The 17,542-nt window shown below is 34.8% G+C and overlaps 1 protein-coding gene across 1 annotated transcript; it reads left to right on the top strand.

Annotated features, from left to right (window-relative positions):
• The first annotated feature begins 1,162 nt into the window (after positions 1-1,162).
• LOC110785238 (dirigent protein 21-like) lies at positions 1,163-1,967 on the top strand. The gene has a single exon (XM_021989680.2). It carries the CDS (start codon positions 1,189-1,191, stop codon positions 1,747-1,749), a length of 561 nt encoding a protein of 186 aa, XP_021845372.1. The 5' UTR covers positions 1,163-1,188; the 3' UTR covers positions 1,750-1,967.
• Positions 1,968-17,542: the final 15,575 nt, after the last annotated feature.

Below are 17,542 nucleotides of genomic sequence, written 5' to 3'. Positions count from 1 at the left end.
TCATTGTATCTTGTAATTGTTGCTTCCGCTCATAGTTTTTCAAATTTGAAGTTAGGCCGGTGATATACGTATCGTAATCTACTCTAATGAGGAGACACAAATTAGGTGTCTACACCTTGCAAACCAAAATCCCCTTAAGTATCAACTAAACTTTCAAATACTCAGCTAAACTTTCAAATACTCTCTACGTACGCGCCTTTTGTTTGATCCATTGGAATAAAGTCAATTTTTAAGTTTTAAGTTGGGAAGAGTTACAGAGGAAGAGAATAGTCAGTGGGACCAAATGTAGCGGGTGTGAGAGTAAAGTTATGGTCTCTTATTATTATTTATAGCACGAAGCAAACTCAAAATAACACCCCAAAGGTAAAATGTGGGGCATATAAAAAGGAATAGAGGTTGTAACAATAATTACAAACTTTTAATTAAGAGTGCCTGAAATATGAGTATAAGACTACAATTACACTTTATATATGATCAAATAATTGTATTTTGTAATTAGAATGTTGCACTTTACGATCAAATAGGTATGCTTATTTAGTTATCTTTTTAAAATAAAAAAATACTTAAGAAAGTATTATAAGATTCTCGATTTAATAGTTATGATTTTGTGTTAATGGTTATAGATTTCGCGTTAACTGCTACGGTTACTGTGTTATTTATAGTTTTCTTGTAAATAATAATGATTTTATTAATATAAGATGGTTTTACACAAACATACGTATATAGTACCGATTCATTAAAATCCTTGGATTACCCCAATTTTTAATGTGTTATTCTTGTACTTTTTGGACCATCCTAATAGTGGGGTTTTAACAAAATGATAAGGTTTTTCTAATTATTTAAATTATATGCATACTTTCAAATGTAGTTAGGCCCTTTTACCCCGTATAGTCTATTTTTTACTCCGTATCAAACACTTATTTAGTTAATCTCAAATGCTCCAATAATTCCTTATTTAGTTAAATATAGAAAAAGAAAATGAAACATTCACATCCTCAAGCCCCATGGATGGCCTACCACAGAACTTTTACAACCCCATATAAACTAATGGAGCAGAACCAATAATTGACCACCTTTTTTGTAATGCTTTGATAACTAGTTAGCTCAACAACTCCTCGAATAGTCAATTATTCTATTATATATATGGTAACCAAATGCAACATACGTCAAAATTAGGCCTAATTCAATATGTCTATTCCTATAATTTTCTTGTTTTCTCTCTTAATCTTGAGTTTCTACATTCCCAAGAACAATGCCTTCTCCAAACCCATCACAAAGGAAGAAATGGGGCTTAAGAAACAACAAAACTTAACCCATCTACACTTTTACTTTCATGACTACGTCCAAGGTTCTAACCAAACCGCGCTACGTATCGCTCAAGCTCCAAGCACAAACAAATCTTCTAGTGGTTTTGGGGCGCTTGTTATGATCGATGATCCTTTGACTGAAGGCCCTGAACATGACTCAAAAATTGTAGGGTACGCGCAAGGAATGTACGGTTTTGCGGACCAAAAGCAACCGGGACTAGTGATGGTGATGAACTATGTGTTTGTAGAGGGTGAATATAATGGAAGTACATTAAGTTTATTAGGGAGGAATCAAGTGATGAATAAAGTAAGAGAAATGAGTATTGTTGGTGGGAGTGGTGTGTTTAGGTTTGCTACCGGGTATGCACAAGCTAAGACCGTTACTCTCTTGGATAAATTTGGTGCTAGTGTTGTTGAATATGATGTTTATGTTCAACATTAATTAGTTTATTTAAGCATGTAAAAAATATTGTTTTGTTTTAATTTCTTTACATGAATGATTCTTGTCTTTTCCTTCTATCATATTATCCGAATATTGGATTCCAACTTTTGACATTTGAATCCAGAACTAGAATGTATATTGGCATAATATTAAGTTTATGTCGTCTCATGTCAAGTAATGAAGGGTAAATACCAAGTATAGAGATTTCTCTTTTTAGACGAGTATTTGAATCGTTTCCAAAAGACTAAAATGATTCTTTAGCCTGCATAGCAAATTGATGAAAAGTGAAATACACTTGATGAGATTTTTACGCACTACACATTAAGAGAAGATAAAAGGGGACAATTACCTTGAACCATCTAAAAATTAAAATTTTAAGAATCACACACACACACACATATATATATATATATATATATATATATATATATATATATATATATAAAGAATATTCCCAGAATCACAGGTTCAAAGTCCGAACACAGCTAGGTCTCGTAATCAAGGACCGTGGACCGGGGAATATGCTTAACTTGTGTTGGTATTTACTTTGGTACTTTATATTCCAAGAAATTTCTTACTCTACTTCCATGCCCATCTGGTGTTGGTTGCTTTCTTCTGCAGTAATGGCCTTGGACTTCTCATTAGGCCTCATCCTAAAATTGAATTCAACCACCGAAAATTCGGTAAAGGTCCCAATTTACAACAAAAAATTAATTTTATATCTCATCTCATAATAATATTTTTATAAGGTCCTTTGTCACAATTTTGGACTTTAAAATGTCATTTATGAAAAAAATTCCTTGTATTTTATCTTTGTACAATTTATCCAATGATTTCTCAAGTGGTTCTTCCTAATACCTTGCTTGTTACCTAAAGCATTTCAGCATGTGGACTTCTTTTTCCCCATAAGGTCATTAGCTCACACATTGAGACCTCTTTAATAAAATGAGCCGGTGGTCTTATTTTCTCTGTGGGGTCATTAGTTCACACCTAGATCCCTATTTAAGAAATATAAATATATTTCCGGAACGGAGGAAGTATATACTATTAGGATGGTTTGGATCTTGTGGTTCACAAGTTGTCCTTTCGGCTATATTTGAAATTACTTACACGAAGCTATGTTTATGAAATTCATTCTGAACTTCTGATGTTTATTTTAAAATAGTGCAAACAATTGGGAAATGAGAAAATGGTTTGAGTTTAGGTATTAAACTACGACGATAATTAAACAAGGAAGAATTCAGACATTAAAAGGTCTAGGGCATAGGTTCACCAATGAACAACAATACAGGATGATAAAAAATATTAATAATCAATAAAACAATTAATTAGACTAGCATGCTCTCTCGAATCGATACTAATCATAGACTTGAAATTAACAGGATCTCACTATGTATTAATCCCAATTCTACCTATTGAAACAAGCCGACCTAGATATCAAATTGCATCTCTCGAACCTTAACCTGATATTTCTAGACTAAAACAATTAGACCTGCGCAAATCCAATCGCATAGTAAATGAAAACAATCAATAGGAATTAACCATTAATACCAACAATCAACAACATTCAATCATCCCTTCATATTAGTCCATGGATTCCCAAAATCCTAGAATGAGACTACTCACGCATAATTGAAATAACTATTGCAAACATATTAATTTGAAACATGAATAAACCAAAATAATAAAGCAAAGTAAGAAATAATACCTAAGGGAACAAAGAACGAATAATGAAAGCTTGAATTTTTGATTGAAAATAAAACTAAGTGTTTAACAATAATTGAGAGAATAAAACTAAGTAATCAAATAAACTAAGTGCTCAATACTAGAAAATAAAATACGAAATTAAGATCCTTTACAATGTGCCAAGGGCTTAGTTTAAATAGTCTTGCCCAAAAAAGAAACCAAAAACCGGAAATAAAAGCTAATTCGCGCGTCCAGAGGTTGTCGTCGCCCTGACAGGCAGACGCTCGCCTGACCGGGTATCCAACTCCTAAACGGCCCGGCCGGGCCGTCATCCGCCCGGGCGGGCGGATGAAATTATTCCAATACTGCTGCTAGATTACCGCCCAATGGGCACCGGGTGGATGGCGCCCGGTCGGGCGCGTGCTGAAGGACTTATTCGCCTTTTTGCTCGCCCGACTAGTCTCCATTCGCCCTCCAGTCGTAGGACGACTGGCTTGACGCATAAATGTTCAACTTGCTCATCGAGTCTAACTCTTGGGGCTCAAATGTAATCATCCTAGGCTCCCAAGAATCGACAATAATCGTCCCGAACCTCCTCGGGATCGTGTAGTGGCCCATATCATCATGAAACGAGCCTAAAAAGGCCAATTTCCCATTAAACTAAATATGAAACTCAAGGCGCACTCAATAACACATATTAGTACTCAAAATGGCTCCTAAGAGCTCATTTAACACACAAAAATACTAAGGGACGGGGGTAAAAACTCTATATAAAACGCATATATCACTAACCACCGATGCAAGGTTGTCTAGTACTCCGTATAACCCTTTCGATGTCACGTCATTAACTCCTTTCTGCCTCCCCTCTCTTTGTCTCCCATCATCTTCTTTAATTTCCATATCTCCATTGTTGAAACTCCAACACCTTTCTATCTCTCCCCCCAAAATTCTAAGTATCCTCTCACCAACCCATTCCAATTTGTCTATTATCTATGAAAATACAACTTCTTCCAAAAAGTAGGAAGCGACAAACCCTAGCTAGGTTCCGACGCGGCAAAGACAGGTAGATATCGAACCAGTTAGACTGGTTTGCATTTACCGACGACTCAAATTTCTTGGTTTTTGGTAGCTGGGAAGTACGTTGAAGTGTCGAAGTGTTGGTGTTGGAGCTCCAGGTTACCTCACGCCGACCTGCATATGTTGTTGAGGTAATTCCTCTCCCGCTACCGTGATTTTAAAGTTCAATTAATTTTACACCTTTATATATTGTTTTTGATGAATCTAGGGTTTGTAGTTTATGAATTCGAGTATGTTTTGCAAATTTTTTTAACTTTTAATTGGGATTAAGATGGAGTTGAATCCGGGCTTTAAGATGTGTTGTTGAATCTTGTTACTGAATCCTAATTTTTTGTTATTGACCTTGTTTTAATCGTTGAATTAATCGGGCACTTCCTCTATTGTTCAATTGAATGAATCACGATCACAATGATTTATTGTTTCCTGAAAATGTTTTTTTATTTGGTGGTTCAAGAATCTGTGAATTATTTAATTTTTCCTTGGTTAGTTTATAATTTCATGTGGTAGTTCAAGTTTGAATGGGGAACAATCAAGTCTGAATTAGGAATATTTACCCATTTTTTAGAAAAATAAATGAAAATCTTGTTTCCGGTGAGGTTATAGGGTTTTAAGACCATGTAGGATCTTGCCTAAAAATGATTTGTAGATACTGAAAATTGGCGATATTATCCGTTTGTTGGAGAGGAATTGCAGGGTTTTCCTGTAACACCTTAATAATTCCTTGCTTTTTATAAAATATTTTCCCATTTGAATAAGGAATTACCAAGATATTACCGCCACCGTGATAACGTTTAAGGCTATTTACCAGAATAACGCACCGGAATTTAATAAACTTGCAAACATAATAAATAGTTAATGGCCTCCATACAAATCGGAACCATTACGGCCCAAACCAAAACATTTAAAAATCCATTAACTATCAATTAAAATAATTTATGTAGTCATGACTATAAAATAATAGAGTTTATAAATGCGGAAGAGAAAACATCTCTCAAACTCAATCCCATGCTCGATAACTTCTCCAGCAAGTTATCTCTACAAACTTATTATTAAAAATCTTCTCGGGTCATTAAGGCAAAGGCCATGACCAAAAGAAATATGATGCACGAAGTCAGCGAAAGCTAAGTACGAACAAGCTAGAATGGAATCCTAGTCTAACATGCTTCACTCAAACAATATAAATAATCCACATGCAAAATCCATTTAATAAACAAATAATCATGGAGACAAGACTCGACACTTGACATGACTCTTGACTCATAGATTAATTAAGAATAAGCTTCGAACGGGCCCAAAAGAAATATCCATAAAAGGAAGGGTGTTGGGAGCCCACCAAACACCAAAATAAATAAATGAAGTAAATGTCGGACCATACCGACGGCATTCCAGCGCATAAAAAGAATGAAACAACGACTTGTATCATTCGTAGGAGTACAAGTTTTCCGGCAAGACTCCACCCATTGTGCATACTCAAGGTATATACGTTGCAAGAGTTTTGAAGCTTATTCTGGTTGCACTTTACGTTAATTAATGTTTTATTCACACGATGAACTCAAGACACAACAACATGACATATAATAAAGAAACCAAACAACACTCTTCTTTTAATTCATTAGGACTTGTGATCAACATACAAGACTCAAGTGATATTACTCCCATTGTTCCTTCTCAATATACTATTGAGATAACCCAACCTCCCAGTTAACAAACGTTGTGTGCACAAGGCACGAAAAATCCTTAGTTCAATTCACATAGACTTCCCAAACATACCCTATAGACGGGGTAGAATAAATAGTGCAACGAGGCAAGGATACTTGGCTCAAAATATGCTAGACATTACGTACAATAGCATAATAATCATCTCTTGCATGTGAAACAACCATACATGCATAATAATACTTGAACATCATGCTTGATATTAAATTCAGCGATTATAAATAATCACAACATGCTTCTTCACATAGAATTCATAAATTCAATAATAATCCATAACATGTTTGTTCACAACATCAAACAGGAATCCATAATAATCCATGTCACATGATTCACAATAATTAAGTATTACAAAAGTCCTAATGTAAACGATGGTCACCCTAGGCATGTACGTACCTCGAATATCTAAGTACGGGGGCCACTTTGCCAATCACGACTCAAGATAAGAAATCACCTCCTATCATTAAAATAATGAAAACCAAATATTACTCATGCTCACCAAATTTCCAGGAACTTTTACAAATTCTAAAAACTTTTAATTAGTTAGAAATTAATTGTCCATCAGTAAAATAATAGTCTGAATTGAAAAACCAAAGTTCTAGTATGAAAACATTAATTTTTCGCCTTTAAAATCATCAAAATCAACACTTTTAAGCCTTGAAATAATTCTGAAAATTATACTTTGAAATTGACATTAAATTATGTAAATCAATCAACCACTAAGTTGGGATTAAAACCCTAAACCTAAATTGTCATAAATATTACTTTAAGCCTTTAAAAATTGACACTTTATTAAATAAACAAATCTGAAAATTGTATCACTTCAATATAAAAATATTCCTCATCAATCCAATCATACAACTCATCAAAATTCGGTGTTCATAACCGATCACAGCAGTTTAATTAATCAAAATCCATAATAATAATATAATTTAAATACGGAATTGAAATAGAATGGGCAAGGAATAAGAGAATTATATCAAACCGGCCTATAGCACGGTACAATCACGAATTGAATGTGATTGGGCGCAAGAGGATCAAAATATACGGAGTATACACACGGAAAACCCACGACTTGTGTGTGCGTGAGTGGTGCGCGACGGGACAGCAACGAAGGCAAGGGAAAGGCTCGCGGCTGGGCGTCGAACAAGAGAGAGCACGGTGTGTGCGAGTGTGGGTTGGCGTCGAGGGATGAAGCAGGCAGCAGCAACAGCACTCGCAAGGTGCGGTGTTATGCGGGATATATGTGCGACGAATGATCGAGGGAGACTGAGGGTGAGGGAGTGAGGTGTTGTGCGGTGATGTACGAGCTCGAGCAGCAGCAAGGCGAGGGGCAGTGAGTGCACGATGCACGAGCATGAGTAGCAGCGATGAGAAAAGATGGCTCGGCTGTCCGCGGGCAAGGGGACGAGAGAGCAAGAGGGAGCCGGGTGAGAGTGCAAGAGAGGAGAGTGAAAATTAATGAGGAAGTGGGGATCCATTTAATGAAGTGGGGTATTTATAGGCTTCCCCAATCCCTAATGGGCTAAGTTTAGGAAATTGATATTGGGCTTTGCAAAATAGATGGTTGGGCTTAAATTAAAAATTGAGATTAGAAATCTTCATTGGGCTCAACATCAACTAGTGGAACGAGTTGGGCTTAGAATTAATTCAAACCATTTAAAAACGAACCCAATAAATTCTCGACTTTAAAAAATAAATTTGTTTCATAATTAATTAAAATAATAAATATTCTAATTAATTAAAAATACATTTAAATAATATTTAAATGCAATTTAAATTCTAAAACTCATAAAAATACTTTATAAATATAATAAAATATATTTATAAATACAGAAAAATACGAGGTATTACACTATTTCCCAGGTCAAAGAGCCTAGACACCACCAAAGAGTCAAGCATGTACTTCGTAGATTTCACCTTCTACGAGAATTCGGTGAAAGAAAAGAAGTCGAGATAAGCAAGACTGGACCTGATGACAATATCTCAAATCCATTGATAAAACCTCTGCTGGAAGCGAAGCACAACTCGCACACTGCAGCTATGGGAATCAAGCATGTTGGAGAATGACTTTATGTCCTTGTTAAATGTTTTAAGTTTTTAGTGTTAGGTTATGAATAATACAATAATATAATTCATGAGGAAAAACCATAAAGCCATAATCCAAATTAATTGCCACATAGTCAATTAGCATAATTTAGATTACATACAATGTGATGCGTGTCTTTCCTAGCTACCGAACAAGAACAAGTCTTTAGAGCCTCAAACGTTGCCTCTCCGTAGAAAGTCCACAGCACATTCGGATCCGCCTTAGGTTCAACCAACTAGGATTTTACTTAAGGTTTTATGTATTCAGGCTAGGCTATTTTATGTTTTCCCTTGAATACAAAGTAAGTAAAGAATATGATTTTCAATGTATTGATGTGTATAATTATGAGGGCCTAGCCTCATATTTATAAGGTAGGAAATAAGGAGTTTGAGTCTTACTAGGAAAAGAATTACCAACCCTACTAGGATTAAAATTCTTATCCAATTAGAATTGTAATATTAATTAAACTCTTAATCAAACCAATTCTAGTAGGACTAGGAATACTTAATCCCAACGTTACTTGGCAACTAAGTAATCGGACTTTTCTTGGAGCCCAAGAAGAAGCAACCAACGCAGCCACGATGGGCCACGCTGGTGCACTTGCCTGCCTAGGCCCAACCGCAGCCGCAGCTGCCCAAAGGCCCAGCGCGCTGCAGCCTTGCCTTGGCGGGCTTGCTTGTTTGGCGGGCTGCATAGCTGCCGCTGCCTTGCTTGCTTGTCAGGCTGCTATGTTGTTGTTGCCTTGCTTTGCTTGGCATGGCCCACTGTGATTCCAGGCCCATCGGCTGGGCACTGGCGCTGGGCTTCGTGCTCAGCGATATGCGCTCGACCTTTGCTTGTCGAGCGATGGGCCGGCTCGCTTGCCGGCTTGTCGCTCGTCGAGCTTCCGATTCGTTTTCCAATTCCGGAATCCATTTCCGTTTCGAACAAATATTTACGTTTCCGTTAATATTTCCGATTCCGGAAATAATTTCCTTTTCCAACAATATTTCCGATTCCGGTAATATTTCCGTTTCCGTCAACATTTCCGATTCCGACCATATTTCTATTTCCGATAATATTTTCCGATACGAACCATGTATCTGTTTCCGATAACATCTACGACTTGGATAATATTTATATTTCTGTTATGAACCACATTTACGTTTCCTGCAATATCATCATTTCCGGAATATTCTTTACTTTGCCTTTTGACGATTTCAGCTCCCACTGGAACCGAGATCCCTCATTTCCGAATGATCATAAATGGAGTACTTAATTAATAACATATTCACTTAAATACTTGATCTGTTCACATACTATTTGTGTGACCCTACGGGTTCAGTCAAGAGTAAGTTGTGGATTAATATTATTAATTCCACTTGAACTGAAACGGCCTCTAGCTAGGCATTCAGTTCGCTTGATCTCACTGAATTATTAACTTGTTAATTAATACTGAACCGCATTTATTAGACTTGGAATTAAATGCATATTTTGACCAAGGGAATTATATCCTTCATTTAGAGTTTAAATACTCTGTAAAAAAATTTGGTTAACCATTCATAGAAATGAATAATTTCATTTTTCCCTTTAATTTTGTGGTTTATTAAATGATGAGTCCTTTCTATTTGACAATATATTCAAGATAGACTGTTTGTGACTAAGAAAAGTCTATAAAGTGAACTTGAATGTCAAAAGTCGAAAATGGTCCCTGGTCGGAAGTTTTCTATAAAGGTGGACGCATAGAAAATACCATACGACTAGAATGCAAGATGACTAGTAGTTTTGTTTCTTGAACTATGTGCACATGGCAATGTCGCAATCATTTTCACATATACTTACTTGATAAGATTAGTATCGGACATACCTATGAACTTTACTGTAAGAGATGAAAATTTGTCATAAGTAACGTTCATTCTAAGTGATTTGAGATACTTGTTTGAGAATTTGTTATTTTGACGTTGTCAACCGTTGCACTATAAAAGGAGACTATAATGACAACGCTCAGGTAATCACCTATCAGACAAATTCTAACCTCAAGATCGCAATATTGGTTTGTCCTCCCATAAATCGGGATTAGATGCCAAAAGTTGTACAAGGACACTCAAAGATCTAGAAACTGTAAAATGCATGGTCGTGCTCAGATGATCATAGGCTGTGATTATCTGTTTATTTGATCGGTTTAACTCTGACACCTAGAAATACCTCTGGACATAATAAGGATGACCAATCTTACCTTATGTTCATTAGCGGGCATCAAGCGACAAAGGAACTAGAAAATGCACACTTGTCCCGAAGGACAAGTGGGAGACTGAAGGAAATAATGTTCTTCGTCCAAATTTGCATTTAATGCTAAGTCTAATAAATGTGGTTCAGTATTAAATAAGCAAGTTAATTATTCAGTGAGATCAAGTGATCTGAATGCCTAGCTAGAGGCCACTTCAGTTCAAGTGGAATTAATAATATTAAATGCCACAACTTAATCTTGACTGAATCCGTAGGGTCACGCAAGTAGTACGTGAACGGATCAAGTATTTAGGTGAATATAACTAGTATAGTACCCGTGCAATGCACGGTTTTTATAATCTATACATAAATTTGTATGAAATCTGGTAGAAAATTATCACCAAATTAGAGCTTACATATATTTTCCAAATTAAAATTAGTTACTAATAAACTTATCATTGCTCATTCGGTGTTATTTATCAAACCAATTAAAACAAATCAGAGTACATAGGTAAAACGGAAATTTCATGAAATACCACTGAGTTTTGTCATAATTCACCAAACGTCCATCAAGTTTCAATAATTCACAAAATACCAATCATCTACGTTTATCTTTGTCGTCAGCCTAATCTAAAACCCAAACTTGCGCCATCATCAAGTGTGATGCACCATTTACATTATACTCCGTATAAATTTAATTTATAGTAAAATTTTAATGTGACATTTCAATCATTTACATTAATATATAAAACGGTTTTTAATTGAAAACATATTAATAATAAGGAATGTTAATCATCTAGATCTTATGATTTTGGAAATAATTGGTTACGATACATTAGTCAAAATTTCAATTAATGTGCCCTTAAGACTTCAATAATATGAGCGGATAAATTATTATCCATGCTTCGTACGAAAGTATTACGATAATGTGGCAAAATTAGTTTTTGATATTTAAGATTAAGTATAGGCTAGGGCCCGTCATAAAAAAGTATGTGGCAGTGGCGGATCCAAGGGGGGGGGACAAGGGGTACAATTGCACCCCCATTCCCTGGGATCCCCAACAGAGGGGAAAAAAAGTTACTGAAATACTGATAGAAGGATGTAATATAAATATTAAACTTGTTAAAATAAATCACTTAACAATGTTTGTCTTTGCGACAATTGAAGGAAAATTTTATGTTTTAGTGTGTTTGGAGGCTGGGGAGGTCAGAGGTTCGATTCCCCGTTTAAGCATTTTCTCTCCAATTGTGTTTCTTTTTTCTTTAATGGGAGCTGTGATTTTGGGAGTATACTTACTTTTGTACTTTTATATTAACTTTTTTGTTAATCATTCTTTGGCTACATGAGTTATACTTCTATTATTTTATTTTATTTTGTCATTTTTAATTTGTTATAGTTTTCAAAAGTTTAGTTTATCTAATGTTTACACATAAAATAAGGTAATAAAATTTAGTTGATTCTTGATTCACCAATTTTGAAAATAATACATAAAGATACTATATTTTATGACTTTGTGGATATGTTTATTTCGTACGTAGTAGCATATATTGAAAATGTAAAACAAATAAATCGCAATGTTGTTGTAAAAAGTGTAATCATTAATTATCGAGCAATATAATCAACTAAAGTGTTTCAACATAACAATTTAGTTGATTAATCTAAAAATGGATCATAACACAAAAGGTTACTATTTCTTCTTACAACCCCAGACATCAATATCAAAGAGCTGAGTTTCACGTCGGAAAAATATCAAAGAGTTGTGTACATCCATGATTAATACAATAATGGATGAATGTCTGATTATATTAAATTTGGCGCCAAAATTCATTTAAATTAAATTTGGCCACAAAAATTATTGGTTATGAGTTTATTGGAAGTTGTGTTTGTTATTAATTCCGCACCCCCATCTCGAAATTCCTAGATCCGCCACTGGTATGTGGCTAGGGGTCTCATTTCGTTATTTAACATTGAGCCTATAAAATTGTTGAAACAACCTTGTTAAATATATTAAATCAAGAGATATCGTTTGTTATGCATATCCATATTCATTATATGACAAGATTTCTTAAAAAGTTGATAGTATTATAATAATTTAATTGATAGTACATGTTCAACTATTATAAGATTTTATATGTCGATCGGTTATCAAAAATTTCATGCAAAGATTTTTCTTTGGATTACAAATAATAAACGATCAAAGGTAAACATTCATTATACATTATTCACATCCATTATATGTAGTATGACACAATTTCTAAACAAAACACGATACTCCATTATTTACGTTATAAGAGAGGAAAATCAGAGAGCAACATTTTTCATCACCACGTCAATTTGCCTCTCTTTTATTATAATATGGAGTACTCCCTCCTTCTCGAATATTATTCCTATTTGGAATCTTGTCACTACTCACAACTGAATAAAATCTTGTGATTTATCTCCAATGCGTATTTCAAAACATATTCGCTCGAGATTTTGTTTTGTTCGTCTCAATGTTTGGTTTAACAATATCAAATTTTTATACTTTTTTAACGTACGTATTTGGAGATATTTATGTTTAAATATTGAGTTGAAATGGGTGAAAAGGTCAACATGTGACTAATATTTAAAAACAAAAGGAGTATATATACATATATATTTAAATTCAGAAATTTATTGCCATAAGTAAATAACACTTCGTAGTATAATCGATTATTATCATATAAATTAGAAGATTTTACTTAAAATATATACGAATTATATTAATTATTACACAACAGAGTAGTAGATAGATTAGTTTGTGCAAATTTTACTCATTTATAAGAAAGTTACGTAACCTGTTTAAAGTAGTGAAATATTAAAACATTACTCATTTTACTCACAATTTAATTAGAATAAGCTTCGAACGGGCCAAAAGAAGTTTCCATAAAAGGAAGGGTGTTGGGAGCCCACCAAACACCATAATAAATAATATAATGAATATCGGACCATACCGAGTGTCGGGCCATACCGACGGAATTCCAGCGCATAAATTAAATGAAACAACGTCTTGTATCATTAGTAGGAGATCCAGTTTTCCGGCAAGTCTCCCCCCATTGTTCATACTCGAGGTACATACGTTCCAAAAGTTTTGAAGCTTGTTCTGGTTGCACTTTACGTTTATTAATATTTTATTAATAGCGAACTCGAGACTCAAACAAACATACATACATACATACATTTAATAAACGACAACCAAAACAATCTCATTTTAATCCTTTAGGACTTGTGATCAATAAATCAAGACGTAGTGAATTTACTACCAAGTTCCTTCTCACAAAAGGTGAGATTCCACATCATGCCTGTTAACATGAGGGTTGTTCCCTAGCACGACAAATCCTAATTCATTTCATATAAAACATTCCCAACTGAACCCTACATGTGCGGTGGCTTACGTGAGCGAACCCTTCACATGTGGTAAAATAAATAGTACAACGAGGCACGAATAATTGGCTCAAAAGTATGCTAGACATCCCGTACGTACAATAGCATAACAATAAATAATCCATCCCTTGCATGTGAAACAAACCATACATGCAATAAATATTGAACAACATGATTGACAATGAAATCCATACTCACAAAAGTCCCAACATGCTTGTTCAATCAACAAATCAATAATTCCAATAATAATAATTCACATGATTGTCCACCAAATCAAATATGAATTCACCAAGTTCACGTACTATAATTCACATCAATAAATAATCATGTAATGTCCCTTGACAAATAATGTGGTCTCTCTAGACTTGTACGTACCTTGAATATCTAAGTGTAGGGGCCACTTTGCGAACACGATCACTCACTTAGAAATCACCTCCTATGATCAAAATAATGAAACCTTAATTATTTCCATGTTCATTAAATTTCCAGCAACTTTTATGAAATATAAAACCTTGACGATAATTAGAATTTAATCGTTCTTTAATAAATTAATCGTCTCAATTTGCAAAACTACACCCTAGTATGAAAACATACTTTTTCCACCCTTAAAATCAATAAAGTTTGGCACTTTAAACCTTTTTATAAATCTGAAAATATAATTGATTATCATAATTAAATCAATCACCTAATTATGTTAATCAATTGACCCTTTAGGTCTTGGTTCAAACCCTAACCTTAATTCAGCAAATAAAATTAATTTAACACCATAAAAATCAAGTCTTTATTAAATAAGTGAATCTGAAATTTCATACTTTAATAATTAAAATACGCCTCAAGAATCAAAACATGTAAATCATCACAATACGGTGTTCACAACCGTTTCCTAGCATTTTAATTATTCAAAACAATAATTGTAACACCATAATAATTCCTTGCTTTTTATAAAACATTTTCCAACTTAAAACACAGGAATTACTAAGATATTACCGCCACCGTGATAACGGCTAAGGCTATTTACCATAATTACGCAGCGGAATTAACTAACTTTCAAACATAATAAATAAATAGTTAATGGTCATTTAAAACAAGTTGGAACCGTTGAGGCCCAAACTAAAACAAACCATTCGAAATCCACTAACTGAAAATAGTAGTATTAGTCATGACTATAAATGAAAATAAAGAGTTTATAAATTACAGAAGAATAAAACTCTCAACTCGAATCCCATGATAACTTCTCCCGCAAGTTATCTCTACCAACCTGCTTTATTGAAAATCTACTCCCCAACAACGCAATTGCAATTGATGGATCATCATAGGGTCATTAAGGCAAAAGCCATGACCAGAAGACATGAAGCACGAAGTCAGCAAAAGCTGAGTACGAACAAGCTAGAATAACATTCTATCCTAACATGCTTCACTCGACAATTAAATAATCAACATGCAAAAGCCATATAATAAACAAGTAAACATGGAGACAAGACTCGACACGAGACACGACTCTTGACTCACAGTTTAATAAAAAGTAGCTTCGAACGGGTAAAGTAAAGTATCCTCAAAAGGAAAGAAAGGGTGACGGGAGCCAACCATACACCAAAATAAGTCGGGCTACTACCGAAAGTCGGGCCATACCGACAGGAATTCCAATGCACAACGGCATAAAAGAGAATGAAACAACGTCTTGTATCATTCTAGGAGTACAAGTTTTCCGGCAAGACTCCCCCCATTGTTCTTACTCAAGGTATATACGTTCCAAGAGTTTTGAAGCTCTTTGGGTTACACTTTACGTTAATTAGTATATTATGTTCAAGGCGATTCAAGACACAACATACAAACAATTGAACAATTAAACAATTCAACAATGACTCTCTAATATTTTACTTCTTTAGGACTTGTGATCAAACAAGACTCAAGTGAAATTACTCCCATTGTTCCTTCTTAAAAACATTGTTTGAGATAACCCGACATTGCCTATTAACAAGCGGGGTGTGCCCTTAGCACGAATTGTCCTTATTTCAATTCACATAGACTCTCTAACATATTCTACCCCTTTGGTAGAATATATATTACTCACTGGTAATATTCGACTGGCTCAATAATTATGCTAGACATCCTGTACTATAGCATAATAATAATAACAACTTGCATGCGCACTACTCATACATGCAAACCAACTTGAACAACATGCTTGACATAATTCAACGATTATAAAAGTCCATAACATGATAGTTCAATAGAATCTATAAGGCATAATTCAATTCATAACATGCTCGTTTACATAGATTCAACAATAATAATAACATGCTTGTTCTCAACATTAAACATGAATTCATAATAACATATTCATTCCCAATCATCAAACATGAATTCATAACACATATAAGTTCACATGATTCGCATTCAATACACTTCACAAAGTCCTCAAGGGATGGGTGGTCACCCTAGTCTTGTACGTACCTGGAATACCTAAGTACGGGGGCCACTGTGCGAATCACGACTCACTAGAAATCAACTCCTATAAAACAAAATAAGAGAACTAAATTATTATCCATGTTTACTAAATTTCCAGCAACTATTTAAGAAACTAAAACCCTTAGTTTAATTAAAAATCATTCATTAATTGGTAATTTAATAGTCTCAAATAGTCAACTCAAGTCCTAGCATAAAAACATTGACTTTTTAGCTTTAAAACCCTTAAAAACCAATCTTTTAAAGTTTATAAACATTCTGAAAATTTAGATTGATTCCCATAATTTAAATTGTCATTAAATTATGTAAATCAATCGCTCAATCAATTTGAAACCAAAACCCTAGCAATAGTTTAATCCGAAAACATGTTCTGACTTCAAAAATCCATACTTTATCACATATAAAATCTGAAAATTATAATTTCAATCATCAAAACCAATCTCTTTAATTAAAACACAATACTAACCCAATACGGTGTTCATAACCGTTTTAATTAATCTAAACAATCCAATAATTTAAACTTAATCACAATAATTAAATCGATTTAAAACTGAAAATTAATATTTTTGAAAACAAAATTTGATTTTTCTCCAATTGACAACACACACACACACACACACACACACACAACAATTACTTGTGCTGTGTGCGTGTGCGTCGCACAAACAACGCAACAACAACCACACGCCACACGCACCGCAAGCAGCAGCGGGCGCGCGCGCGCCAAGGGACGAGAGGGGCGACGAGCTGGGCACAGGCGAGGCACACAACCCGCACACAACGCTGTTGTTGTGTTGCGGCACGTCGAGGGTGATGCACGAGGGCGAGCACGGCCACGCAACTCGCAGGCACGTAGTGCTACGCTGCGGTGCGGGACGGGCGAGAGGGCTGGCTTGCGCTGCAAGCAAGGGCGCACGAAGAGGAGGGAGTGTGGGTTGGAGTGTGCCGCAAGGAGAGGGGAAGAGGAGAGAGAGATTTCTGAATTTTTTTGGTTGTGAGGGTTTGACATGAGGTCTTATTTATAGGTTCCTCTCCTTTGTGGGCTAGGTTAGGGTAATTTTGAGTTGGGCTTGCTTTCGGGCTTAGTTCATTAAATTCCTAGCAAGCTTTGTTGGGTTTAATTAAAACAAAACGACCGGGCTTTAAGTTTGTTAA

This window comes from Spinacia oleracea, chromosome 3, assembly GCF_020520425.1.
Source record: "Spinacia oleracea cultivar Varoflay chromosome 3, BTI_SOV_V1, whole genome shotgun sequence".
In the NCBI taxonomy this organism is placed as follows: Eukaryota; Viridiplantae; Streptophyta; class Magnoliopsida; order Caryophyllales; family Amaranthaceae; genus Spinacia; species Spinacia oleracea.
This window is presented reverse-complemented; position numbering and strand designations above follow the sequence as displayed.

Coding starts and splice junctions, on each gene's coding strand:
- LOC110785238 (XM_021989680.2), top strand. CDS start 1,189: ATGTCTATTCCTATAATTTTCTTGTTTTCTCTCTTAATCTTGAGTTTC.